General features: G+C 46.3%; 2 protein-coding genes across 4 annotated transcripts in view; one reads left to right on the top strand and one right to left on the bottom strand.

Moving 5' to 3' along the window:
• Positions 1–17,817, top strand: part of kmt2bb (lysine (K)-specific methyltransferase 2Bb) — a 63,856-nt gene extending 46,039 nt beyond the window's left edge. The window contains exons 29-38 of the mRNA XM_066717885.1: positions 1,778–5,255; positions 6,398–6,496; positions 11,266–11,384; positions 12,062–12,199; positions 12,441–12,515; positions 12,617–12,794; positions 12,907–13,014; positions 13,201–13,284; positions 13,445–13,574; positions 13,656–17,817. Of these exons, the coding sequence (XP_066573982.1) occupies positions 1,778–5,255; positions 6,398–6,496; positions 11,266–11,384; positions 12,062–12,199; positions 12,441–12,515; positions 12,617–12,794; positions 12,907–13,014; positions 13,201–13,284; positions 13,445–13,574; positions 13,656–13,931 (4,685 nt within the window). The 3' untranslated portion in view covers positions 13,932–17,817. The remainder of the gene's footprint in view (positions 1–1,777; positions 5,256–6,397; positions 6,497–11,265; positions 11,385–12,061; positions 12,200–12,440; positions 12,516–12,616; positions 12,795–12,906; positions 13,015–13,200; positions 13,285–13,444; positions 13,575–13,655) is intronic.
• Positions 17,818–18,302: 485 nt separating this feature from the next.
• The window catches only part of igflr1 (IGF-like family receptor 1), a 35,196-nt gene continuing 27,081 nt past the window's right edge, over positions 18,303–26,417 (bottom strand). Inside the window, exons 3-7 of one of the 3 annotated variants that reach the window (XM_066719286.1) lie at positions 26,294–26,377; positions 26,072–26,120; positions 25,331–25,450; positions 22,454–22,639; positions 18,303–20,962 (exon numbers count right to left, since the gene is read on the bottom strand). In XM_066719286.1, the coding sequence (XP_066575383.1) occupies positions 20,631–20,962; positions 22,454–22,639; positions 25,331–25,450; positions 26,072–26,120; positions 26,294–26,377 (771 nt within the window). In that variant the 3' untranslated portion in view covers positions 18,303–20,630. The remainder of the gene's footprint in view (positions 20,963–22,453; positions 22,640–25,330; positions 25,451–26,071; positions 26,121–26,293; positions 26,378–26,417) is intronic. The other 2 variants (XM_066719288.1, XM_066719287.1) reach the window with 2 other exon arrangements.

The following is a 26,417-nucleotide window of genomic DNA, read 5'->3' as shown; positions in this document are numbered from 1 at the left end:
GGTATAATTTGGCCAATCAGCACAGCCATCTAGTAGGCAGTCGTTGTTGTTTTAACATCATTATGAGGACATAAAAGACAGCAATATCTATGATTCGATTGAAAAGTATATTGTGGACGTCTTCAAGATCGATCACGATATAAAAGTCAGATCGCCCACCCCTAATATATATATGTATATGTGTGTGTGTGTGTGTGTATATGTGTATATATATATATATATATATATATATATATTACACACACTCACCTAAAGGATTATTAGGAACACCTGTTCAATTTCTCATTAATGCAATTATCTAACCAACCAATCACATGGCAGTTGCTTCAATGCATTTAGGGGTGTGGTCCTGGTCAAGACAATCTCCTGAACTCCAAACTGAATGTCTGAATGGGAAAGAAAGGTGATTTAAGCAATTTTGAGCGTGGCATGGTTGTTGGTGCCAGACGGGCCGGTCTGAGTATTTCACAATCTGCTCAGTTACTGGGATTTTCACGCACAACCATTTCTAAGGTTTACAAAGAATGGTGTGAAAAGGGAAAAACATCCAGTATGCGGCAGTCCTGTGGGCGAAAATGCCTTGTTGATGCTAGAGGTCAGAGGAGAATGGGCCGACTGATTCAAGCTGATAGAAGAGCAACTTTGACTGAAATAACCACTCGTTACAACCGAGGTATGCAGGAAAGCATTTGTGAAGCCACAACACGTACAACCTTGAGGCGGATGGGCTACAACAGCAGAAGACCCCACCAGGTACCACTCATCTCCACTACAAATAGGAAAAAGAGGCTACAATTTGCACAAGCTCACCAAAATTGGACAGTTGAAGACTGGAAAAATGTTGCCTGGTCTGATGAGTCTCGATTTCTGTTGAGACATTCAGATGGTAGAGTCAGAATTTGGCGTAAACAGAATAAGAACATGGATCCATCATGCCTTGTTACCACTGTGCAGGCTGGTGGTGGTGGTGTAATGGTGTGGGGATGTTTTCTTGGCACACTTTAGGCCCCTTAGTGCCAATTGGGCATTGTTTAAATGCCACGGCCTACCTGAGCATTGTTTCTGACCATGTCCATCCCTTTATGACCACCATGTACCCATCCTCTGATGGCTACTTCCAGCAGGATAATGCACCATGTCACAAAGGTCGAATAATTTCAAATTGGTTTCTTGAACATGACAATGAGTTCACTGTACTAAACTGGCCCCCATAGTCACCAGATCTCAACCCAATAGAGCATCTTTGGGATGTGGTGGAACGGGAGCTTCGTGCCCTGGATGTGCATCCCACAAATCTCCATCAACTGCAAGATGCTATCCTATCAATATGGGCCAACATTTCTAAAGAATGCTTTCAGCACCTTGTTGAATCAATGCCACGTAGAATTAAGGCAGTTCTGAAGGCGAAAGGGGGTCAAACACAGTATTAGTATGGTGTTCCTAATAATCCTTTAGGTGAGTGTATATATATATATATATATATATATATATATATATATATATATATATATATATATATATATATGTGTATATATATGTATATGTATGTATATATATATGTGTATATATATGTATATGTATGTATATATATGTGTATATATATGTGTGTATATATATATATATATATATATATATATATATATATATATGTGTATATTAGTGAATGTGGAACAGAGAACACGTTTTATTGTTATTCATAGTATACGTTTTTTATTATATTTATTGTTTATTTTTCCTTGGCTCCCTAACACCTTAGCGTTTCCCCGTCTGTCCTTAGGCTGTCTTGCAACCAAGTCTCACCACATCCTCACCATCAGCGACCTGGAGGACACCAGGCGTCCTCGCCGTCACAGCCCCCTGTCCCACGCTGCACCGCCTCGCTGCCGATTGGGCTCCCCCCCCCTGGCCGGCGCCTCAGGACCAATCACGCTGCGTGCGGGGGGAGCAGGGGCGCACTGCAAGCCCCCCTCTTCCACAGTGTGTGGCATTGGTGGTAGCGGTGGGATTGCTGGTAGTGGTGGGAGCGTCATTGCCCCTCGCCAGCTCTTCCCTCTTGGTGCTACTGACAACCTGCTGACCTCTGTGCCCTCCCCCCATCCCAGCGCCCGCTCTACCTCGGCCAGGGTGACCCCCAACTCTACCTCAGGACTGTTCCCGGCCTGGGCAGTGGGTGTGAGTGGGGTTCCTCCTCCTCTCAACACCGGGCATCTTCCCTTACCAAGCAGTTTGTCCATCCCACCTGCCCCCCATCCCTCTTTGTCCTCACTGGTCTCCCAGCAGCTCCCACTGCTTCCCAAACCCACATTTGACACCCAGTTCCTCCAGCAGTCTGACTCCACTGAGGTGCCCCATGACTTCCTGGCACCCTCCCAGCTTGGGGGGGAATTGGAAGCTGATGACGAAGAAGAGGGGGAGGAAGATGGGGGAGTGATGGTGGTAAGGGGGCAGGAGGGGGCAGCAGCAGTCTCTGCCTCCACCAATGGTACAGACTCCCCACTGGATAATGTTCATGATAAAGTAAACCCACCCCACACCACCTCCTCATACCCAGGCAAGGAAGCGACGCAGGTTGTGGCCGCAGACTTCCCTTACCCCCCCTTCGACGTGGATGCGGATGTTGCCATGGCATCAGTGCTGAGCGCAGAGCTGGGCTTTGACGAGAGCCTGCTGAGTGAGGACATGGCACTGCACTGCGGGGCCCAGATTGTGGTGGGTGCAGAGGAGGGTGCAGATGAGTTCCGGGAGGGGGAGGTGGGTGAGGAGGAGGTGGTTGAGGGCAGGACCCTGGTACAAGCCCCGCCCCCTGGTGACCCCTTGCAGCCGCATGATCGCTGGGGCAACGGCTCTTCTTCCTCAGACGATGACATGGATAACTACTTTGACTTCTCACGCACAATCGTGTCCCGCCCCCCCCCTCCTCACCTCTCTCCCTCTCCACAAAGGGCTCCTGGGCATGCCTCCTCCTCATCTTCCACCCCCAGACCTGGAGCCATCCCCCAGCTGGATGGAGTGGACGATGGGACGGAAAGTGATGCCAGTGTTTCCACCACCACTGCCACCAGTGATGCCTCCCGCAATGCCAAGAGTGCCAGCCAAATCCCGGGCCAGGGTCAGACCCACAGTCTGGCGGCTGCTGTGGCCACGGCGACGGCAGCCTCCCAGCTGCCCCTTAGTGGCATTTTTGCCAACAGTCTGGACGAGGAGAATCAGAGCAACGGCTTAGCCAACGCCACCCTGGACACTGACCCCTGCACTAACCAAGCCATACCAACCCCTCCAGTCTATTCTTCTTCATCCTCCACCTCCTTCCCTGTGTCAGTATTGGCAGGAGAGGGGGACCAGGGTCCAGATCGAGCGGATTGGACTGGGCCGGCGGAAGGGGGTGTGGTCAGCACCACCACAACAACGGACAATCACTTGCTCGGACGGGGGTCTCCCGCTTCCGGCCTGTTCAACCCCATCACACCCACGGATGTCCATGATGGGGGAACCGAAGTCTTCCTGGACCCCAGTAGTGGACACTTCGTCTCGGCCCAGGATGGGACACCAGTTTTCCTCAATAGCCTGGAGAACGCCCTCTCGACCCAGGACACCCAGCAGTCCGTGAATGGAGTTGGGGAGCCGGTATCCAGAGTGGCAGTGCCCCCCCCCTTTTCCCAGCTCCTCAAGCACCCCGCCCCTTCCCTCAGCCCCTCCGTCCAGCTCACAGTCACTCCCCCAAAGCTCACCCCTGTCCCTTACATCCGCACCTCGTTGGACTCCCCCACACCCCCCCGCACAACTGTGCTCCCCCCTATGGAGAGCTTCCGGAACAGCCTGTTCTCCCGCGCTGAGCCTCCCCTGCCCCTGCCCCCTCCTGTACCTGCCCCCCACTCTTCCTCGCTCTCCCAGACACTCCACGCCCTCCCCTCTGGCCTCTCCTACGTCTCCACCACCCCCCCCCAGTCAGATTCCATGGGGCTACCCCTCACCCAAGGTGGGGCGGTGCCCCTGGGCTCCTTCGGGAGGCAACTCTCACTGCCCGTCTTTCCTGCCCTCCACTCCTCTCCTGCCGTCTCCATTGCTGCTCCCTCCTCTTCCTCTCCCTCCTCGCTACTTCCCCCTGCTGAGGTGTTCCCAAGGAGCCTGTGTCAACCTATCCGCCCCCAGCCCCCTCCCCTGCCTCCTCCCTCTACTCTTCCACTTCTCCCTGCCTCTGTTACCCCACCCACATCCTCCTCTCTCCTCATCAATGGCTACAGCTCGGCCACCCTGCAGAAAGACCCTCCCGCTCCTCCTATTCCGAACCCCCCGTCGTCCTCCTCCTCTTCCAGGGTAGCAGTAGGAGGGCCCCGCACCATCTCCATCAATTTCACCACCACCACCCCCGCTGTCAGGCCTGCACTGGACCAGCCCCAGACTACCTTGTCCCAGGGCCTTTCTGGTCATGCCATGCTTACGGTGCGCGAGGTGGGGGGACCCAACGTGGACCCAACACCGCAGGTGCTCCTGGTGAACCGCTTCGGGCAGATATTCGTCAAGAACCCAGAGACTAACATCTTCCAGCTGCCCACTTCCACCTCCGCCTCCCTCAACTGTATCGGACACATCGCCAGCCTCCTGCAGAGCACCCCGCTGTCCACCACCCTGGGGGGGGGCACCGGTGGGGTGACCTACGAGACGCCCACGCCCAGGATGGTGACCTCTGTGCCTCAGCCATCCCCGACCGCACCCGCTGCCACCACCAGAGTCATCACCTACGCCAGCAACGGAGGGGTCAGCACCACGGACTTCCTGCTGGGCCGGCAACCGGATGCCGCGACTCCCCCGAGGCCTGCGGCCGAGAAGAAGCCCAGGAAGAAGAGGCCCTCGCAGGCCAGCAAGAAGGCCAAAATGGCCCCAGTGACCAACTCTTCTGAAGCCCCCGGGCCACTAGTTAGTCCCTCTGAGGGCAGCAGTGGCAGGACGGGGGGTCCTCGCATCCTCAGCCCCTCGCAGTTTCGATGCCCCCCCTCACTGTGCCGATCCCGCTTACTGGGGTCGGTGGTGATGCCCCCCGGCCTTCTGATCGACCCCCCTGCTCCCCCCCCTGAGTCACTTCCCGTAGTCCCCTCTCGCCCCCGCTGTCAGGTGCGGGTCAAGCGCGTGTCGTCACTTTCTGACCGCAACGCCGTGAAGAGGAGCCGCTCGGACCCCCACAGCCCCACCCCAACTGAGCTGCCCAGGGCCCCCGCTGAGGAACCTCGAGGCAAAACTGGCAACAGCAACGCAGCTAGGTGAGAGAGAGAAAGGGAGGGAGGGGCATTCAAGGGCAGTGTGCGTAGTGTAATGGGGTTTGCGGTGGGGCAGGGGGATGGAGGGAGAGGTAAAAAACAGGGAGGAGCAGCAAGGTGGAGTAGCGGTTACGCCTCCTGACTCTGGAGTGGAAGGTTGAGAACAGAGGGAGAAATGGAGGTTGGCGACAGAGAGAGATGACCGCACACATACTCGCACCTACACACGCTTATGCTCAAACTCAGACGCAGAGTGAGTTCTAGTGATTTTCTCATTAAACAACTCAACCCCAGTTTTTTCAAGCGTCAGGACTACAGCTTTCTCACAGCAATGACACGGCACAAAAACTTGGTTACCTTCAAAAGTATTTTTGTGAAGGAGGTGAAATCGCCCCGTGGCAGACTTTTGTCTTGCTGATAAAATGCACCCATTCTTCACTTGACAAGAAACTTTTCTGCTGACTGCACACTTCAGAAAATGTTGTCTTTGTCAATACAAAGTGTTGAATAAATATTAAAGCATCTGCATGTACTTATGTTTATTATTAGTACTAATAATATTTTTTATTACTTTTCATTTGTTGTAAACGTCTTGGACTCTGTGCAGATGTAATCTTTGCTGAAAAATCATCCAGTCTGCTTTGTGGAAAAAACCTTAGACTTTTCCCTGTATTTCTTAATCTTGGATGTTTTCTGTTTTGGCAATTCTGTAATTCGTGTTGAAAAGGGAATCCTGATACTTGGGTTGACAGCTTAAAAACCAGTAACGTCTTAATCTGTTCTGTCATCTCTCACTTCCAAATCACTAACAATACTGTCTACAATACTGAATAAATTGCCCAATTAAAAGTTTAATCTCAGAAGCCACAATCTTCAAAACATTCCTCGTTTGACTCCATTAAAACCACATCATCCAGATTTTCCATTTTTCACACATCATCCGGGAAGTTCTTTTTAACCGATACAGAAAAATCTGTTTTTAAATATTTTGTAATGCTTAATATTAAAAACCTTTCTGCTATTAGTTAAGACTATGTAAAATATTCACTCACACGCTCTCTCAGTCCTGTCTTCAGCAATGAGAGATTATAGTGAGTTGACAAGTATTATTGATCAATTGACTGCTTCTTGTGCTGGTCTTGCAGCCGACCTGGGGGGGTGCGTATGAAAACCCCTACTGTCAAGGGAGTGTTGGACCTGCACAAGCTACAAGAGGAGAAGCAGAATGACCCGGAGAATGCCAGGTGAGACCAGGGCTGGGGGGTGTTGTGAATGGAGGAGTGTACTACCTGATCAAACATTCTGGAAAAGCACTTACATCAACCTTTTGGGTTTCTAGTACAACTTGTTTTTTGGGCCCCTCTGTGTCCCCTAGTGCTTTCTCTAGGGCCTGACATGTTATGGCTTTGAGAGAAACTGTACTGCTTCCTGCAGACTCAACTGGGTTAAATTCTTGCTTTATTTGGCATGAGCAGCAGCATTTTTACATGGAATGTAAAACTGAATAACAAGAACCTCCAAAAAATAAATACACGCAGTCAAATCAAAGTGAAAATATTCCAGTTTAATTCAAGAATAATAATAGACTGGTCAATCAATAAATAATTACAGCTGTTGTACACTTACAGGGATAGATTATGCCTTCACTTTTTAGTAGGCTTTTTCTATTTAATAACGAAAAATGCAAAATGTTTCCACTTCCAGGGGATAATGGCAGTTGGTTTTTGAAAAACTATCTACAAATTTACAGGAAATCTTGTAATTCAAACCTTATCTTATAAAGCCCAATTAGCCTGGCTAAGGTCTGAATAAAAATTGAATATAGACTGGTACGGCCACCTGGAGGTTTTTGGTTCAGCCTAGCAGCACTCTTGTTAAACTAAACACATTTATTTTTAGCTTCCTGATGCCATATGCAAAACCTCTTTCAACCTGCTATTGCTGGGGTTGTAACCTCTCAAATGACAGCTTCATTATAGGTGCATCGCAAAAAGAGTGAGTTCACCACCATTGCGATGTATTTTCTTGATATTTGCAGATTGTGCGAGGCATTAAAATACATTTTTCCAACCCAAAACAAGCATTGAAAATGCATGTAATGGCTGCCATTTTAGTGTCCGAATGCATGGAGGTGAACGCAGGTTGTTACAACTTGAGACTTGCTTTCGCGCTATGGCAGTTTAACATGTGTGCGGTCTTATGACAACACTGTGTGGGAACAGAACAGCTTTAGGTTTTAGAATTGTTACTGCCCTCTTCACATTTTACACATGTCATATGCACTGTAATTTTTCCTGACATTTATGATCAGATTATATTTTTGTGTAATCATGCCCCTGAAAGAACACAGTTAAAGCATGGGGGTTCAAATGGATTGACATTTGCACAGATCGTATTAGTCAAGAATCATGATCTGCGTTGAGTCTGATGCTGAATTTAAACTCTATAGAGTTTAAAACTTGTATTAGCACATCATTTCCTCTCCTATGCAATGGTGAATGCAAGCATTACTTAATAAATCAATGCAGTCAGGGTCTGTGAGCAGAGATGGATAGTACTGTGCAGGATTCTGGAAAGGCTTGACTACACTAGTACTACAGGAGAAGCATTGAAGACTTGGTGGTATAACTTGGGTACAGGGATGTGCATGATATAGGCTACTATCTACAGTCACACACCTGCAACATGCAAGCATTAAATAATTAATGCAAATGTCTGTAAAATACATTTTACAGTCTTAAACGCATGCAAAGTAAGGTAGATTAGAATGCACATATCGTATGTCATGAGAACAAAACAAAAAAAACACCACTTTTGATCATTTGTAGACCAATTTAAATTGCTAATCAAGCAACTTGTGTTGCTAAGCAGAATATTTGATTAGCATAAACTGCTATGCAAATTTGAGATGACAACAATGTACGCTGAGGTGTACTTTAAACATCTAGTTGGGATTGAGCTTTTAAAGGAGGGGAGGAACCAAAATATCTTGGAGGTGCTACCCCATGTCATTCAAAATGACAAGGTGGCATTGCTCATCAGTATTCAGAAAACAATCCTGTGATTTAGACGCACAGCTTTAGGTTTACTGACTGATGTTTTTTTATTTGTAATCTGTATTGTATTTTTCTTGTTTTGTTTCTTAATAGTAATTAGTAACAGCGGAAGACATGCTAGGAACACAGCGGGTTTCAGTGTACAAGATTAAAGCCTACATACTGCCTCTTTACTCAGAGCTTTTGCATTCTGTGATAAACGCTGTTAGGGAACATTCAACCTCCCTATTAATAATGACCGCAGGAATATCAGAGTAACAGTGAGAATTTCTGAGCAGAGTGCCCCTGTGGACCCCTCAGGGACACACCGCTACACATTTCATGGTAGTGTGTCACTCTGCCAGGACAATTGTTAGTTTGTGTCTGTAAATTATGGGACATGCATGACCTATGTCTCTCCTTGTGTGCCCGTATGTGTAAATCACAAAGGAGACACCACGGAAAAAATTGCTCCTTCCACTCTTTACACATAGTACACACCTACACTTGGCAACTAATTTTTTCGTCAACAGTAGGTTACATAAAAATACAGAATAAATGTTTTGTATTCAATTCTTATTACAAGACATACATCCTTGCATGTACCGCATGAGCATGATTTAGTTAACATTTAGTAAACATTTAGTTATCAATGAATGTTATATCAGTCTAAATTCTGCTTATAATGAATAAGTAAGGCGCACAATTTCAAGTCAAGTTGGTGATTACCCCCAGTGGTACATGTATATGTTTGTGTGTGTGTGTGTAGTAAGTATGTATGTATGTATGTATGTATGTATGTATGTACGTACAGTGAGGGAAAAAAGTATTTGATCCCCTGCTGATTTTGTACGTTTGCCCACTGACAAAGAAATTATCAGTCTATAATTTTAATGGTAGGTGTATTTTAACAGTGAGAGACAGAATAACAACATAAAAATCCAGAAAAACGCATTTCAAAAAAGTTATAAATTGATTTGCATGTTAATGAGGGAAATAAGTAATTGACCCCTTCGATTTAGTACTTGGTGGCAAAACCCTTGTTGGCAATCACAGAGGTCAGACGTTTCTTGTAGTTGGCCACCAGCTTTGCACACATGTCAGGAGGGATTTTGTCCCACTCCTCTTTGCAGATCCTCTCCAAGTCATTAAGGTTTCGAGGCTGACGTTTGGCAACTCGAACCTTCAGCTCCCTCCACAGATTTTCTATGGGATTAAGGTCTGGAGACTGGCTAGGCCACTCCAGGACCTTAATGTGCTTCTTCTTGAGCCACTCCTTTGTTGCCTTGGCTGTGTGTTTTGGGTTATTGTCATGCTGGAATACCATCCACGACCCATTTTCAATGCCCTGGCTGAGGGAAGGAGGTTCTCACCCAAGATTTGACGGTACATGGCTCCATCCATCGTCCCTTTGATGCAGTGCAGTTATCCTGTCCCCTTAGCAGAAAAACACCCCCAAAGCATAATGTTTCCACCTCCATGTTTGACGGTGGGGATGGTGTTCTTGGGGTCATTCCTCCTCCTCCAAACACGGCGAGTTGAGTTGATGCCAAAGAGCTCGATTTTGGTCTCATCTGACCACAACACTTTCACCCAGTTCTCCTCTGAATCATTCAGATGTTCATTGGCAAACTTCAGACGGGCCTGTACATGTGCTTTCTTGAGCAGGGGGACCTTGCGGGCGCTGCAGGATTTCAGTCCTTCACAGCGTAGTGTGTTACCAATTGTTTTCTTGGTGACTATGGTCCCAGCTTCCTTGAGATCATTAAAAAGATCCTCCCGTGTAATTCTGGGCTGATGCCTCACCGTTCTCATGATCATTGAAACTCCACGAGGTGAGATCTTGCATGGAGCCCCAGACCGAGGGAGACTGACAGTTATTATGTGTTTCTTCCATTTGCGAATAATCGCACCAACTGTTGTCACCTTATCACCAAGCTGCTTGGCGATGGTCTTGTAGCCCATTCCAGCCTTGTGTAGGTCTACAGTCTTGTCCCTGACATCCTTGGACAGCTCTTTGGTCTTGGCCATGGTGGAGAGTTTGGAATCTGATTGATTGATTGCTTCTGTGGACAGGTGTCTTTTATACAGGTAATGAGCTGAGATTAGGAGTACTCCCTTTAAGAGAGTGCTCCTAATCTCAGCTTGTTACCTGTATAAAAGACACCTGGGAGCCAGAAATCTTGCTGATTGATAGGGGATCAATTACTTATTTCCCTCATTAACATGCAAATCAATTTATAACTTTTTTGAAATGCGTTTTTCTGGTTTTTGTTGTTGTTATTCTGTCTCTCACTGTTAAAATACACCTACCATTAAAATTATAGACTGATCATTTCTTTGTCAGTGGGCAAACGTAAAAAATCAGCAGGGGATCAAATACTTTTTTCCCTCACTGTATGTATGTATACATGTGAGTGCTTAATGTTGATAAATGTATGACCGGCATTGCTTCTGGGATCCATCCTTCTCATCATTGACAGCTCTGATCTTTTTCTCTCTTTGGTGAAGCCAAATAGAAAAAAAAAAAAAACCTTGTTAGCCTTGTGTGTCTATCTCTGTTCACCCACTCACATCAACATGCATCTCATGTTTGGCATCTTGTGATTGGCCACAAATGGTAGTTCTGGTAGTTCATTCAGAAACTTGCCAGGGACTGCTGAGTGCCAGACGTGGTCATCGGAAATTAATACTTTATAGGTCGTATGACTGTTTCACCCGTGAGGATGTAACGGTAGGAAAATGCAGTTTTTTTTAATGTTTAATATATTATGATATTGGTCAATATAGCCATTATTTAAGGTAAAATTATCACTTACTCCGTCGGACATGTAATCTAGCAGAGAAACTTGCCCAGCAGAACTTGCCACCTGCCCCGGTGTGCCCATCAACACTGTACGATCAATACCTCGTGCTCACCTGGGTACCCTTCCTGCTGGCTTTGGCTAACCCTGGTGCTTTCTGGCACTGTGTTGCAGGTCCACTCCCTGGGAGAGGCTGTTGTCGTCTCGTAGCAGCGGTGAGGGGGTCCAAGGAAAGCCCCAGGCCTGGCACACTGTAGGCCGCAGTGCTCTGACAGACTGGAATAAGTACACAGGTGGGTGTTGGTGTGAGGTGGTGCGTGGGAGGACTGGGGAACCTGGGTTCGAGGGTGCACTTTTTAGCTGGTGTCTGTCAGACTGGTGAGTCCGAGTCTCACTTGATCCATTCCTCTGCCATTAGCCCTCTATTGCATGCATTATGAAAATACGATGAAAAACATTTATTTTAACCAGTGTGAATGGCCAAAAAAAATAATCTTATCCCACAGATATTCATGGGAACTTTCTAGTTCTAGAAACATTGCCAAACCAGCCCTTAAAACAATCCAAATACAACAATCACTTCTACTGCATCTCTTGAAATCCTCTGCCCTCTGTACCATTTAAAGCCTTGTGACAGACTTGGAGGGCTGCCATTGGTTTATTGGACTGTTATAGTTGAGTAACAGCCTGCAATAACAACTGAAGCCTTTTATGTGAATAATGCAACAATAACCAGATTGGTCCCCTCGTGTTATTAATATGCGATGGTTAATGATTGTTTTGGGGGGGGAGGGGGGCGAGTCTGTTGCTTATTTACTGGAGTCTGAGAGTTAATGACTGAAATGGTGCAGAGTACAGGAGCATCTCCCTCGTTACTGCCCTCCAACAGTTATTTTGAGTAATTTAATTGTTTGAATTGAACGGTTTGTGCGTCTCCCTCTCTCTCTGTCCACCTGCTTGTCCGTCCCAGGTGCGCTATCCAGCTCGGAAGAGGAGGATCCTTTCCCGGAGCTGGACGAGGAGGCGCCCCCCAGCAGTGACCAGCCACACCTGCGCTTCGAGATCAGCTCAGAGGACGGCTTCCACACTGAGGCTGATAGCATTGATGGTCAGAGGCGGAGGGGGAGATTTGGAGAGAGGCAGAGGGGCGCGGTGGGGGGAGGGGATGTTTAAGTATTTTAAGTGGGGGGAGAATGCAGTGTATTTTTATCATTCTTGCAAATGTCTATTCAACTTTAAAAGGTGTGTGCGTGTTATAGGACTGTGTGTGCAGTGCATGTTGGGGTACATTAGTACGAGGTCTGTATGGCTGTGTGTTCAGTGTGTGAAACCCTCCCTCTCTTTCTCAGTGGCCTGGAGGGCAGTGATTGAGGAGGTCCAGGAGGCTCGAGCCAGTGCCCGTCTCAGACAGCTCTCCTTTGCAGGTCTGCCCCCGACACCTATTGCTATTAATGTAGTAGTAGTAATTTAAACAAAATATGATCTCACACAGGTTTCCTCTCTCTCTCCCCCCTCTGTCTCTCAGGGATGAGTGGCGTGCGGATGCTGGGGATGCTGCATGACGCGGTGGTGTTTCTTGTGGAGCAGCTGCAGGGGGCACCACAGTGCAGCCGCCACAGCTTCCGCTTCCACAAGCAGGAGGAGCAGGAGGAGGAGCTGCCTGTGAACCCCAGTGGCTGTGCCCGCGCCGAGGTCTACCTCAGGTGAGCGCTAGCCACTCCCACACTGCCCCAGCGGCCCTACACAGCGCCGGTACACTCCTGGACACATCTACACCAACTGACCCCCCCCCCCCCCCCCCCCCTCTCTCTCTAGGAAGTCTACATTTGACATGTTTAACTTCCTGGCCTCTCAGCACCGACAGCTCCCGGACTGCGGCCCCTATGACGAGGAGGAGGACGAGGTGCCACTCAAATCCACCAGGTTCGAAGCCCCTGCATCCATACACCTCTGCTTCCTCTCTCCATCTCTCCTTCCTTTCCTTCTCTCCCCTTACCCCCAAGGCAATCCTTACACCCACCCAACTTTCATACAGTTGCGGGTTTTCATCTTGGGAAATAACCCCCCCTCGCCCCCTTCCTTTCTTTCTCTTTGCATCTCTCTCTACAGACGAGCCACTAGTCTGGAGCTGCCCATGGCCATGAGGTTCAGACACCTGGAAAAGACATCCAAGGAGGCAGTAGGGGTGTACAGGTGAGGCAGCAAGCAAGCGGGGGTGTACAGTGGAGGTTGTGGGGGTGTACAGTGGAGGCATTGGGGGTGTACAGTGGAGGCATTGGGGGTATACAGGGGAGTGTGCGTCTCTCTCTGACTCTGTGCTTATCCCTCTCTGCGTCTGTTTCTGTCTGTGCAGGTCTGCTATCCACGGCCGCGGCTTGTTCTGTAAGCGCAACATCGACGCCGGGGAGATGGTGATCGAGTACTCTGGCATCGTCATCCGCTCTGTGCTCACCGACAAGAGAGAGAAATACTACGACAGCAAGGTGAGCCTGACTGATGCACTGGCACAATGACTGACTGACTGATTAACCAATACACAGACTCACTAACCCCTGCCTCCTCAGGGCATCGGCTGCTACATGTTCCGCATTGATGATTTCGACGTAGTGGACGCCACCATGCACGGCAACGCAGCACGCTTCATCAACCACTCCTGCGAGCCCAACTGCTACTCGCGCGTCATCAACGTGGAGGGCCAGAAGCACATAGTAATCTTCGCCCTGCGCCGCATCTACCGGGGCGAGGAGCTCACCTACGACTACAAGTTCCCCATCGAGGACGCCCAGAACAAGCTGCACTGCAACTGCGGGGCCCGCCGCTGTCGCCGCTTCCTCAACTAGGACCTAGCAAGGCAGGCAGGGAGGGACAGGGCGAGAGGCAGGCACAGAGCGGTTGCAGAGGTTGGTGGGAGGGGAGGGGAGGGCGGCCGAGAAATAGAGAGGGAGAGACTGATTGCTTTTAATCTACTCAGTTTTTGTTTTTTTATTAAGGAGATGGAAAGATGGAGATAGGGATGCTGCCCACAACCCCCTCCGCTCTCCTCCAACGTCTTTGCTTAGATCTAGGAGTTGGGAGGCGGATGCTCTGCAATGATGTTGGCTTTGCTTTTGGCTACAGAGTGCAGGAGTGGAAGGAGTGAGAACCCAGTAGAGGGAGAAGGGGGAGAGTGTGTATGTGTGTATATATATATAATGTGTGTGTCTGTGTGTGTGTGTGTGTGTGTATATATATATGTCTATATATATCTATATATATATACACACACACACACACAATACCTTCCGTCAGCACTAATTACAGGGAGAGGGATTAGACAACAGCCTAGTTATCTGATCTAAGGAGTGGAGAGAGATCCTTCAATGACAGGATGAGAGAGCGTGAGATCGAGGGATTGTTTTTTCTTGTTTGGAGAGAAACTGACAGAAGTTCTGAACATTTGCTTTGCTAGACTACACAGGAAGAGGGGGGCTTTAGGGTTAGGGATTTCCACCCGAGGAAGCGATTTGCTTCCTGTACATTTGAGCTGTTGCGTCTTCCTTTCAAGTGTGTGCTTTCCATACACGTCTCTTTTCCTCCTTTGGTTCCTAGAAATCTGAAACCGCCAGGTACCGTTCCGTATGGCTGACCTTGCGTTCCATGCTCTACCCTCCCTGCTTCGTCTTGTGTGGGGGGGAGGCTTAGCCTTATGGGACAAATATATCCATCTAACGTACGGGGTGAGGCACACCGAGAGAGTAGTAACAGGCTGAGATCTGGCTGCACAAATGGAGTGGAAGATGATGTGGAGAGAGAAAAGGCACAGAGCCAGGCAGGGAGAGATGGAAATCCCCTTGATTTAAATTTGTATGCTGTACTTTAAAAAAATATATATATTGCAGTGTATATATACACAAAGATTTATAGAGATATATAGATATTTATAGCAGCCTGCAGAAGGGAAGGGGTGGGGGCGGCTGAGTAACCACTAATGCTGCCAGAGCGACACTCTCATGCAGCCCCTTCAGTTACTGTGAATTTACTAAAGATTAGTAGCTGTCGTAACACTCAAGTACTCCCCAGCCTGCACCTCCTGCCAGGTAGCCCAACTGAAATATGCAGTATTTTGTTTTTTTCCACTGTCTCTCTGAGTGTCAAAGTGTAAGTGTAATTTAAGTGGCCTAGCTTGTCTTTCACCACATTTTAAGGAAAAATGTTTCTTTGTAGACACTAGGAGAAAGGGATCACACTACATGCACGCACACACACAAACACACACCCCAGTGAATACAGCAGTACTCTCGTCTGCATAGTGGCTGCCTATGTCTTTTTGCAGCGGCACACTTCTCTGCCAGTGGGTTCCCGGTGGATAGAGCGGGACTGCCGGACAACCTGCTTTACCCAAGTCTCGAAAGCCAGTTCCCCGCATGGCGCTCAGGGCGGCTCCCGTTGGATCAGCTTGCCAGTGAGAGGCAGCGTGCCTTGCGGGAGCCCGCACACGCAGACTTCACCAGTCTGCTGGGCACACCGTGTCCTGGTGCTGGGGGACTTATTTAGTTCCCCCGTTTTATTCTTATTCTTAATCTTATTTATTTATTTATTTTTATATACATTTCTTGGGGGCTGTCTCTAGCTGGCTTCTCTCTCTCTCTCTCGCTCTCTCTCTCCGACACAAAAAGCCAGCAATGAAAATAATTTGAAAATGTTGACAGTTTTCTAAGGGCAGTTTGACACTCACTTCGTGGAGGTGGTACTGGTGCAGATCAGCACCAGAGCTGTCCACTGCTGGGGAGGAGGGCGGGGCTCCACAATTACAGGCACAGCCATTGCTGTTTAGGATTCCTTGATGGACTGAGAAATTTGCTTCCAGATTTCTTTTTTGGCTATGCGAGTGGGGGGTGGGAGGTTACAGGGAACGGCTGGACTAAAAAATGCAAACTTAGTATACAGAATATATTTGAACACCTTATAAAAAAACTAAAACAGCTACACTGCCGTAGGAAACTGAAGTAGGAAGTTTGGTTTTGTGTCCTGAGTTTGTGACGTGCTGCACAAGCCAAGGAGCCGAGTGGAGATGTGGCATTTTGTATTCGGGCCTACTCCACCACCTCCCTGACGCACTTCGGTACATTTCCAGTTTGTGCTTTGCATATATTGGAGGTGTTTTTTTTTCACAATGGTTTTGTGACCGGTCTCCATGGTAGCACAACCCACAACCCACAGAAACTGTGTTGGTGTCAGAACTGCACTAATGCCTTTTTTAATGTGTGGTGTTCCTCGAGTTCTTGACACCACTTCAGGGTTGAGAGAGAGAACCCAGGACTTGATTTCCTGCTAAGCCAGTCTTTTCTGCCTCCCCTTCCCTGCTAGCTGGTCCAACAGGGGCTCTGTGTTTGGCTCAACGTCATATAGATGGGAGTTAATAAAGTGGAGAGGAAAAATTTGCCACCTTTAAACACATCCTGCTCTAGACCAATCAAATGTAAATCGGCTGTTGTCTTATTCCCCCCCCACCACTCTTCCTCACTATCTTCTTTCACTCTGCATCTGACAGGAAACCAGGCTTCCGGATGTCATTGGAAATCAAGCCAGGCTTATTATTCAAATTTGGCTCCTGCATATTTGTTATTTCGCCGTTGTTTTATCAGCTAGATTTCTACAGCTAGCTTGTCTTTCTTCAGGGGGGACGTGGAAAAAGTGTTCCCCTTTCCTTTGAACTCAAGATGCTTATCCATCGTTTGTTAATTTTGGTTTCTGTTCTTGATTTTGAAAGGTGTCTGTGGTTTGCGGGGGAGGCGTAAGGAACATCTGTAGAAGGAACATTTAAACTGCACACTTCCTTAGCAAAGCAGAGTCCAGATGGGGATGATAAGGGAGCGCTCTTGACGTTCACTTCAGTGTGTGGGTGTCTGTGCCTCCTGTCCTCTTCTCGGCCTGTTCTCGCTCTCTCTCTTGCTCTCTCTCTTGCTCTCTGTCGCTCTCTCTCACGCTCTGTGTCTGGTAAAGGGGCTGTGCTGTCATGGCCCTCATTGAAGTGGAAAATCTTCAGTGTTGGAGGACAAACAACTTCGAAGCGCAAAGCTCTTCCTAACATAGAAACCCACATTGGTGGTTGCGGTGCGATGCAGGCAGTGTGAAAGGGTTTGAGGCGAAGTTTAAAAAACTAACTTTTTGGGGGGGGGGGGGGTTGGCTCATGATCGATCCATCCATCCATCCCTCCCTCCCTCCTTATTAATGCACTCACTGGATATGACACCTGTCCCCTTTCCCCTCATCCCCCTTCCCTCCACTACTCCCTTGGCATAACTCTCAGCTTAGGGATACTACCTCAGTAGCTGTAAGAAAAGAATAAAAGATGGGAATCAATACGTAGAGATGTGAATAAATGATCAGCTTTGTTGGGCTCTGATCTCTTAAACACAACTGTTCTGTTTGTGCAATGAAGGAAGAAGCTCTAATCTGGGTGCCACAGCACAGACGCCCTGTGCTGGGAGCCTGTGTTTTGGATGTTTTAAAGACTGTTTATTAACAAAAACAAATAGATGGAAGGGAAAAAAAACATAAAAAGTAAACCATAATAAAACCAGATTACAATGTGGTGAACAGGATTTGTTACCTTGTATAAAGATACCTGGAGTTTGTACATAGTTGTATAAATGTTTCTAAACCGGTTTAATTTTTCTATGCACTTTTTTTATTTATGATGTTATTTGCTTATTAAAGATGTTAAGATGTTTGAACAAAGAAAATGGCAAGTGTCTTTATTTCAGTATTATTATTACTGCGGTTTGACTTTCCTGGCTGTCCTGAAGCTCTTCTCTGTCTTTAATGTCTGTGTTTTTCCTGCAGTGAAAAGAAAAGGAAATGAGAGAACCCTTTAGCCTGAGGTGTCCAGCTGCTGCAGCCTATACAAATATAGTTAAATGCTATAGAGTGCGATCTGTTAATAATTATTTTTTCTTGGCAGACTCCCTTGTCTAGGGTGACGTATAAAATGTATCTATATAGTTAAAAGTATGGCACTGGCTACAGGTTAAAACAGTGGAGCAAAAACAAGGGGAAGTGGAACATTTAACTGGACTGCATCTCACAGATAGTATCTGTGACACAACCCCCCGCACGGCACAGGCAGCAGTAGTGGTTACTGCTCTGCACTGGAGCAGAGGGTTGTGGGTTACTGCTGTTGTACTCTTGAGCAAGGACCTGTACCTAGATTGTATCAATAAAAGCCCAGCTGTATTAAAAGTTTATTGTATGTACAAAATGTGTAGTAATACAAGGTTAAAATTAAGCATTAATACACAACTTTAAAAAGTGCAGAAACAGTTAATATAAAACAAAGTTTTGATCCAAATTCAAATAAATGGGAAAGAAAAGAAACAAAGCCAGAAGACAGATTTAGACTGGAAAATGCTGGGGGGAAAAAAAGTCTAAAATGTTACACTGTAATCATAATCATAGCTGTTCTGAGAAACCCGAGGTGCTCTATTCTGGCCCTTCTGAGGAGAGCGGGGTCAGACCATTCCTCCAGGCAGGAGTGCAGGAGGTCTTTCAGAGCCTGTGGTTCCACTGTGAGTTGCCCTCTCATTCAAACCACAAATGTTCTATTGGATTGAGCTCTGGAGGTTAAGACTGCTAGTACATTTATGTTGTGTGCAGTTAAGTTTCTTTGTAGATTTGGATGTGTGCATTGGACCATTATCCATTTGCAACCAGGCTTGAGTTGAGAGCAGGGGAAGCTCACGATTCCCAACATCTTAACAAGGGCTCCAGGATCTGCAGATGCAAAAGAACCCCAAAACATAACCTCTCCCCTGCCATATTTCACAGTGGGTGGTTTTTCTCAAACTGAACTTCGCCTTTTTTTACGCCAAACACAAAGCTGATGAGTGTAGCAACCAGCATATTGTGTTGGTTTAATTAATAAGAATTGGTATCGTGGTGATTCTTTAACATCTCCAGATCTCTGACCCTTCAGATTGTGGTCAGTTTGAGAAGGCCATGAAATGCATCAAAAATGTGCTATGTTGACTTTAGGGAGGATATGGACATCTCCATAGAAAGCCATCCATCATGAGATGGGGCCTCCGCCAGCTCGGCAACAGCTTGACACATTCTCAACGATTGAAGTCTCTGTTCTGGAAGATGTAAATAATCCTACTGTAAAAGAACACAAGGTCATAAATCCTGAGTCCTCGGTCAACAAGCATTGTATCTATCACTGATGAAGAATATACCATGTGGGTCCAGACCATGACCCACAGCTGGCAGTAAGTCAATCAGCGCTTGTGTTATCTTTCCTTAAAATGTGGCACCCAACGTGAATTCATTGCTCTGCGTGATCTTGGCAGGCTCTCTGCATACACAAACTAGAGACTTGGCCTCCCTTAAAAATATAATGCAAGTCTGTTTAGTGCTTCTTGAATCTCAGAACAGACTCTAAACCCAGCCAATAGTTTAGCTAAGCCTTGTTGACTGTATCAAGAATTCTTCACAAAGTCATCAAACTTTGTGTGTAACGCGTTGTTCAAGCTAGCATCCTAGCAAGACTGCGGGAGCCTGACCTCACCGGATTGTCGTTCCTAGCTGTGCAGACACTACATGAGTCGCTGCCTGCATCCTTATCAAGCTCCTGATTAGGGTGTCCAGTCTGCATGCTGATGAGCCTGCAGTCGTTGGCGAGCTCTCTGACCTGTGATGCTGCATGTTACTGCTGCATTTTCCTCTGTGTGTGACCTCCTTTTATATCCCAGGTAAACCGGAAACCTGGGCAGGCCCCTATATAGTTCCAGAAGCTTCCAAAGAGCAGAATGCTGTTGTAGATTTATTTTTGTTGTGTTTTACTTAAAGTACTACTCTGGAATCAAGTTAATGTTTTGTGACAAATATGGCTTTGCTCTGTGCATTGCTAATATGATTACAGTATAACATTTTAGACTTCAGCAGGACACATGCAATCTGTAATCATAAATTATGTTTTTGTTCCTATGTATTCAGGGGTATGAATACAGTTGGAGGGTGCTTTGTGTGTATATATATATATATATATATATATAATGTATAATGTATTTCAGATATCTTTAAATTCCAGACATCTCCAAATGATTGGAAGATATATTTTAATGTTAAGATATCAAATTTTAAAGTGCACTTGAAGATATCTTCAAAACATATAGATATCTGAAATTAATTCAGAGCTCTCAAATACATTTTCAACGTATCTAAATGATTTAAAGATTACGTGAAATGTAATTGAAGATATCTCTAATGATATATTGGCTTGCCATTAACTCAAATTTCCCTCATTAACATGCAAATCAATTTATAACTTTTTTGAAATGCGTTTTTCTGGATTTTTTTGTTGTTATTCTGTCTCTCACTGTTAAAATACACCTACCATTAAAATTATAGACTGATCATTTCTTTGTCAGTGGGCAAATGTACAAAATCAGCAGGGGATCAAATACTTTTTTCCCTCACTGTATGATAGGTGTTGACCTAGAGGGGTGGTGAGGAGGGACTGAAAGGGTGAGAGAGGGTCTTTCATTCTGCATGCTAGAATTCAGTGCTGAATGTATCGGGGCACCAGTGGCAGCTTGGCCAGCACTGCCACAGCATCGTTGCGGCCCAGGTCAGACAACAAGCGACCCAGGTGCCCCACAGTCCAGTCCGGCCACTTTGCAGCCACGCCCTCCAGCACGGCCTGCAGGGGGCTCTTGCTGTCGCGCATTGAGTAGGTGTAGTTGACCCAGGTGGCTGGGAAGTGGCAGCGGGCAGCCACGTTGCGTGTCGTCTTGGCGACTGTACTCTCAGGGTCCAGCAGTATGACCAGCTCCTGCAGCACGTCCAGGTTGTCCAGCACGGCCTGCAGTGGTGCCCCCTGCTGTTTGGGGGCTGGCAGTGCGAGAGGAGTCAAGATGCGTTAATGACGCTTTAACTGTGAGTTCGTCTCAAGTATGCATGCAGGTGTGTGGGTGTAAACTAGGCTGTGCTTTTCACCAGCGCCCGGCTGAGCTGAGTCACTGTGTGCTTTGCTGATGGAAACTTACTAACTAGCCCATAATACAAGCACAACTCCTTACACATCTCTATTTCTGCCCAAGTACAAGTAGACTGTGTTTCAACTACACTGAAATAACTTTAACCACAATAGTATCTATAAAAATATATTGCAGCGTTGATGATTTTGGACCAAGAGCACACCTGGGTTGAGCAAAAGCAAATGTTATCATTTTAACTTTGACTACGTATGCTTTATTTGGGTTTTACCAGCCTTTGTGTGTAATTGCCTAGAAAATGTTGGGCTAAATTCAGAGTTAGTGAGGTGAGGTATTTTTGACTCCCGTCAAATCACTGACTTTCAAAAGCCGTCTGACTCTGTTGCTGACTGACAGGAACTCATTGAAGACCAGAGCGGGCCTGGGGAGCCTTAAGAAGTCAGTTATCCCCTTGTGAACTACAGTGGCCCGGCTCTGGTCTACAACTGTCTAACAATATACTCCTCCAGAACAGGGCATTGGCAATGGACAATGTCTTAATGTCACACAGCAGTGTTTGTTCAACCCCAGTGCTGGAGAGCCACTGGGCCTTCTGAGTTGGGATTGATTGTTAAAGCCACTATATGGAATCAATTGCTAGAGCTTAATTAGTTAGTCAAAATTTCCATGCATATCAACCTGCATTATTGTATTTTCAGGAGCAGGGTAGCCCCCCCCCCCACTGGATAAGGGTGTCTGCCAAGAAATAAATAAATATAATAATAAAAACAATATAGATGAACTGAGACCCAGACAAATCTGCGCAGACTATAGAGATCTCTGCATAGACAGGGAGACTACAAGGACATGGTTTCAGTTTGTGTTTTTGTTCTTGTTCTTGCAGGTTCTTGTTCTGTAGTGTTTTTAACACTGAGTCCAGTAAGCTACCCTGGTCAAAAGTACTGACTGAGCACTATTTCATGACCAGAAAATATATAGTCATTCTATATTTACACCTGAGTACAGTACTGAGTTGTGAGTATGTGTGACGCAATGTGTCTTTCCATTTGTGTATCTATCTGTTGTTGTCTGTCTCTCTGTCCGTCTGTCTGTGTGGGGGCAGGGTAGCTGTTCAATAGGAAACTGTTCTGGAACAGGGTTTGGCAATAACTGTCATAAATAAGGATGCCCATAAAACATGTCTCTCTTTCTCCATCTCCACCACATGCCTGCTCTGACTAAATCAAATGTTTTTGTGATGAGGAGAGAGGCAAAAGTTAGTAATGGCACAAAGAAAATTCCTCATGAAGAAAAAACAACTCAAAGATAATATTAATTTTGGCGAGGTGACCACTTTGTGCACATTTCCCATGGACAGACAAAGTGGAATAAGCGGATAAACACTCACTCAGGACATTGTCCAGATGCCTACTGTCTGGATCCTGGTCCCCATTGGATGAGAGCTTGGGTGTACTGTTTCCTGACTGGTTGAGGAGAGGACTGCCAGCATCGGGGATCACGATGTACTGGGGGTCCAGCTGCTCGGAGGGGGCCCTTCTCCAGGACAGAGTGGGTAAAACACTTCCTGCACGCTCTGATGTGGCACAAAAAGAAAATGACAAGCTGAAGATTAAAGTCCAGCTGGCGGCTGTGTGTGAGTGTGTGTGTATATACTGTATGTATACTGTAGTCCACATTGTTTATTTCTCCCCCTTGAAAAATACATAATCATTTGTAAAACATACAAAGTTCCTCTGTGTTGTTAGTATTAAAATTGCACAATTTAATTTATTTGAGCCAAAAAAAAAAAGATTGCGCACTCTGTCTGTCAGATCAGGTCCTGTTACAGGTCCTGCATAGGCAGCACTGTGGGGTAGTGGTTAGGGCTCTGGACTCACAACTGGAAGGTTGAGCAAGGTACTTCACTTAGATTGCTCCAGTAAAAAGCCCAGCTGTATAAATGGGTACAAATGTAAGTTGCCCTGGATAAGAGCGTCTGCTAAATGACAGGAAATGAATACACATATGTTTATACACATAAGCAGCTGAGTCATCTGAGTTTCTGATGCCACATTTCACTCCCACCCTGTGCCATAGTGCATATTTCAACCCTGATACATCATACCCTAATATTAAACATTACGTATGCCTTCTCCCTATGGGTTTTCCCATAGGCAGAAATTGAGATTCTTGAGATTGCCTCTTGAACCTCTTCCTTGCAGCTTGTAATAAAAACCTTCAATTGGAAATATATATACAGTGGGGGAAAAAGTATTTGATCCCCTGCTGATTTTGTATGTTTGCCCACTGACAAAGAAATGATCAGTCTATAATTTTAATGGTAGGTGTATTTTAGCAGTGAGAGACAGAATAACAGCAAAACAATCCAGAAAAATGCATTTCAAAAAAGTTCTAAATTGATTTGCATGTTAATGAGGGAAATAAGTATTTGATCCCCTATCAATCAGCAAGATTTCTGGCTCCCAGGTGTCTTTTATACAGGTAACGAGCTGAGATTAGGAGCACTCTCTTAAAGGGAGTGCTCCTAATCTCAGCTCGTTACCTGTATAAAAGACACCTGTCCACAGAAGCAATCAATCAATCAGATTCCAATCTCTCCAACACGGCCAAGACCAAAGAGCTGTCCAAGGATGTCAGGGACAAGATTGTAGACCTACACAAGGCTGGAATGGGCTACAAGACCATCGCCAAGCAGCTTGGTGAGAAGGTGACAACAGTTGGTGCGATTATTCGCAAATGGAAGAAACACAAAATAACTGTCAGTCTCCCTCGGTCTGGGGCTCCATGCAAGATCTCACCTCGTGGAGTTTCAATGATCATGAGAACGGTGAGGAATCAGCCCAGAACTACACGGGAGGATCTTGTTAATGATCTCAAGGCAGCTGGGATCATAGTCACCAAGAAAACAACTGGTAACGCACTACGCCGTGAAGGACTGAAATCCTTCAGCGCCCGCAAGGTCCCCCTGCTCAAGAAAGCAAATGTTCATTGGCAAACTTCAGACGGGCCTGTACATCTGAATGATTTAGAGGAGAACTGGGTGAAAGTGTTGTGGTCAGATGAGACCAAAATCGAGCTCTTTGGCATCAACTCAACTTGCCGTGTTTGGAGGAGGAGGAATGACCCCAAGAACACCATCCCCACCGTCAAACATGGAGGTGGAAACATTATGCTTTGGGGGTGTTTTTCTGCTAAGGGGACAGGACAACTACACCGCATCAAAGGGACGATGGACGGGGCCATGTACCGTCAAATCTTGGGTGAGAACCTCCTACCCTCAGCCAGGGCATTGAAAATGGATCGTGGATGGGTACTCCAGCATGACAATGACCCAAGACACACAGCCAAGGCAACAAAGGAGTGGCTCAAGAAGAAGCACATTAAGGTCCTGGAGTGGCCTAGCCAGTCTCCAGACCTTAATCCCATAGAAAATCTGTGGAGGGAGCTGAAGGTTCGAGTTGCCATACATCAGCCTCGAAACCTTAATGACTTGGAGAGGATCTGCAAAGAGGAGTGGGACAAAATCCCTCCTGAGATGTGTGCAAACCTGGTGGCCAGCTACAAGAAAGGTCTGACCTCTGTGATTGCCAGCAAGGGTTTTGCCACCAAGTACTAAGTCGAAGGGGTTAAATACTTATTTCCCTCATTAACATGCAAATCAATTTATAACTTTTTTGAAATGCGTTTTTCTGGATCTTTTTGTTGTTATTCTGTCTCTCACTGTTAAAATACACCTACCATTAAAATTATAGACTGATCATTTCTTTGTCAGTGGGCAAACGTACAAAATCAGCAGGGGCTCAAATACTTTTTTCCCTCACTGTATCTCTCTGGATTTCTGACTCATCAAAAAACAGTACACCACCATTAGCAGTACATCCAAATACACAGTATGAATATACTGGACTGGACACTTTTCAATCCCATAAGGCCATGTTTAAAAAATGTGTGCGTTCTGTTAATCTACAACCAGGGTTCAAGTCTCGCCATGGCCAGAACCCCCCAATACATTACAGTATGTTCTTCAGCAAAACTTGACAAGTCTTCCTGGCTGGCAGTCTCTGGAGCACTTCATTATAGCTGAAATGTTTTTTTTTTTCTAAATTAATCAGGCCTAATTTATCATAACTTATCCACCTCTATATTGAGGAAGACATTTTCTCCTCCATTTTTTTTTTCTGATTTATTTCTTGTGCTCTACAGTTTGTCAGTGTGTAACTATCAGTCAGAGTGAATCTCACTTTCTCCCCCCCATCTCACTCACCCTTGCATCTGCAGAACAGTTTAGTCAGACAATGCCTCTTCCTGGTGCAGCACTTCATAGCGACCGCCAACAGGATCAGAGCCAGGACCCCCGCCATGCAGCCCAGTGCCACGAGGTATGCTGTCAATCACACACACACACAGGGGTCAAGGGATTCTCTTCACTCACTCACTCACACTCCCACGCACACTCACACACACACACACACAGGGGGGCAGAATTTGGTGCTACGTGAGGGGGGTTCTACTGTATACAAAAGAAACAGTAAAATGAATGTTCAGGATTTAATACAGTGCCTTCTGTGTTGGGCTGAGCTGAGAAAACAGTCGACTGGATGTGTGTTAAGGCTTTCTCTTAAATTTCTCTGGACTGGACTGTAACCTATTATACTATACTGAACTGAATTGTACTGATCTGAGCTGTACTATACTGAACTGTACAATACTACACACAACTTTACCGAGCTGTACTGATCTGTGCTAAACCATCCTCCGGGAGTGTAATTGCTGACTTCACTTGCTCAATCCACCCGCACCAGTGCGGGTGGACAAAAACACATGAGTGCTTCCTGTGTGTGCCAGTGTAGCAGTGAAAGAGGCCCTGATGAAACTGAAGGGGAACGAGTCTCTAACACAAAGAATAATAATTCTGCAGCATGCAAGAATGCTGTGACAGTCAGTTTAAAGCCCTGGTCTCATCCGCCCCACTCCCCTCCCTCCCTGCTGTTGAAAAGCAACTCACATGAAGGTGAAATACCTGAAGTGTCATTTAAGGAGACAGAGACCTGTGTCTGAGGAGAGACAAGCAAATAAAACAGATTTATCATAAAACTGCCCATCTGTATTGCTTTAATTGTGTCTGCTTTTGCCTTGTCTGTTTAGTTATTTATTTTGGAGACAAACGGTGACTTCCTGTTAAAAAATAGAAAAAAAATCAGTATGAGTCAATAAAAGTTGCTCTTGCCTGCCTGGTTGAGGTGCTATGAATGGTGCCCTCTGTGACAGGACTATTGCCCTCTGTGACAGGAGTGGTGCTTTCTGTTGACACCTACAAGGGGAAATTCAACACAACACACAATGTGCAGATA

The sequence above is a fragment of the Amia ocellicauda genome, chromosome 12 (genome assembly GCF_036373705.1).
Source record: "Amia ocellicauda isolate fAmiCal2 chromosome 12, fAmiCal2.hap1, whole genome shotgun sequence".
Classification (NCBI taxonomy): domain Eukaryota; kingdom Metazoa; phylum Chordata; class Actinopteri; order Amiiformes; family Amiidae; genus Amia; species Amia ocellicauda.
The sequence above is the reverse complement of the archived record's forward strand: the minus strand, read 5'-3'. Positions and strand labels throughout refer to the sequence as shown.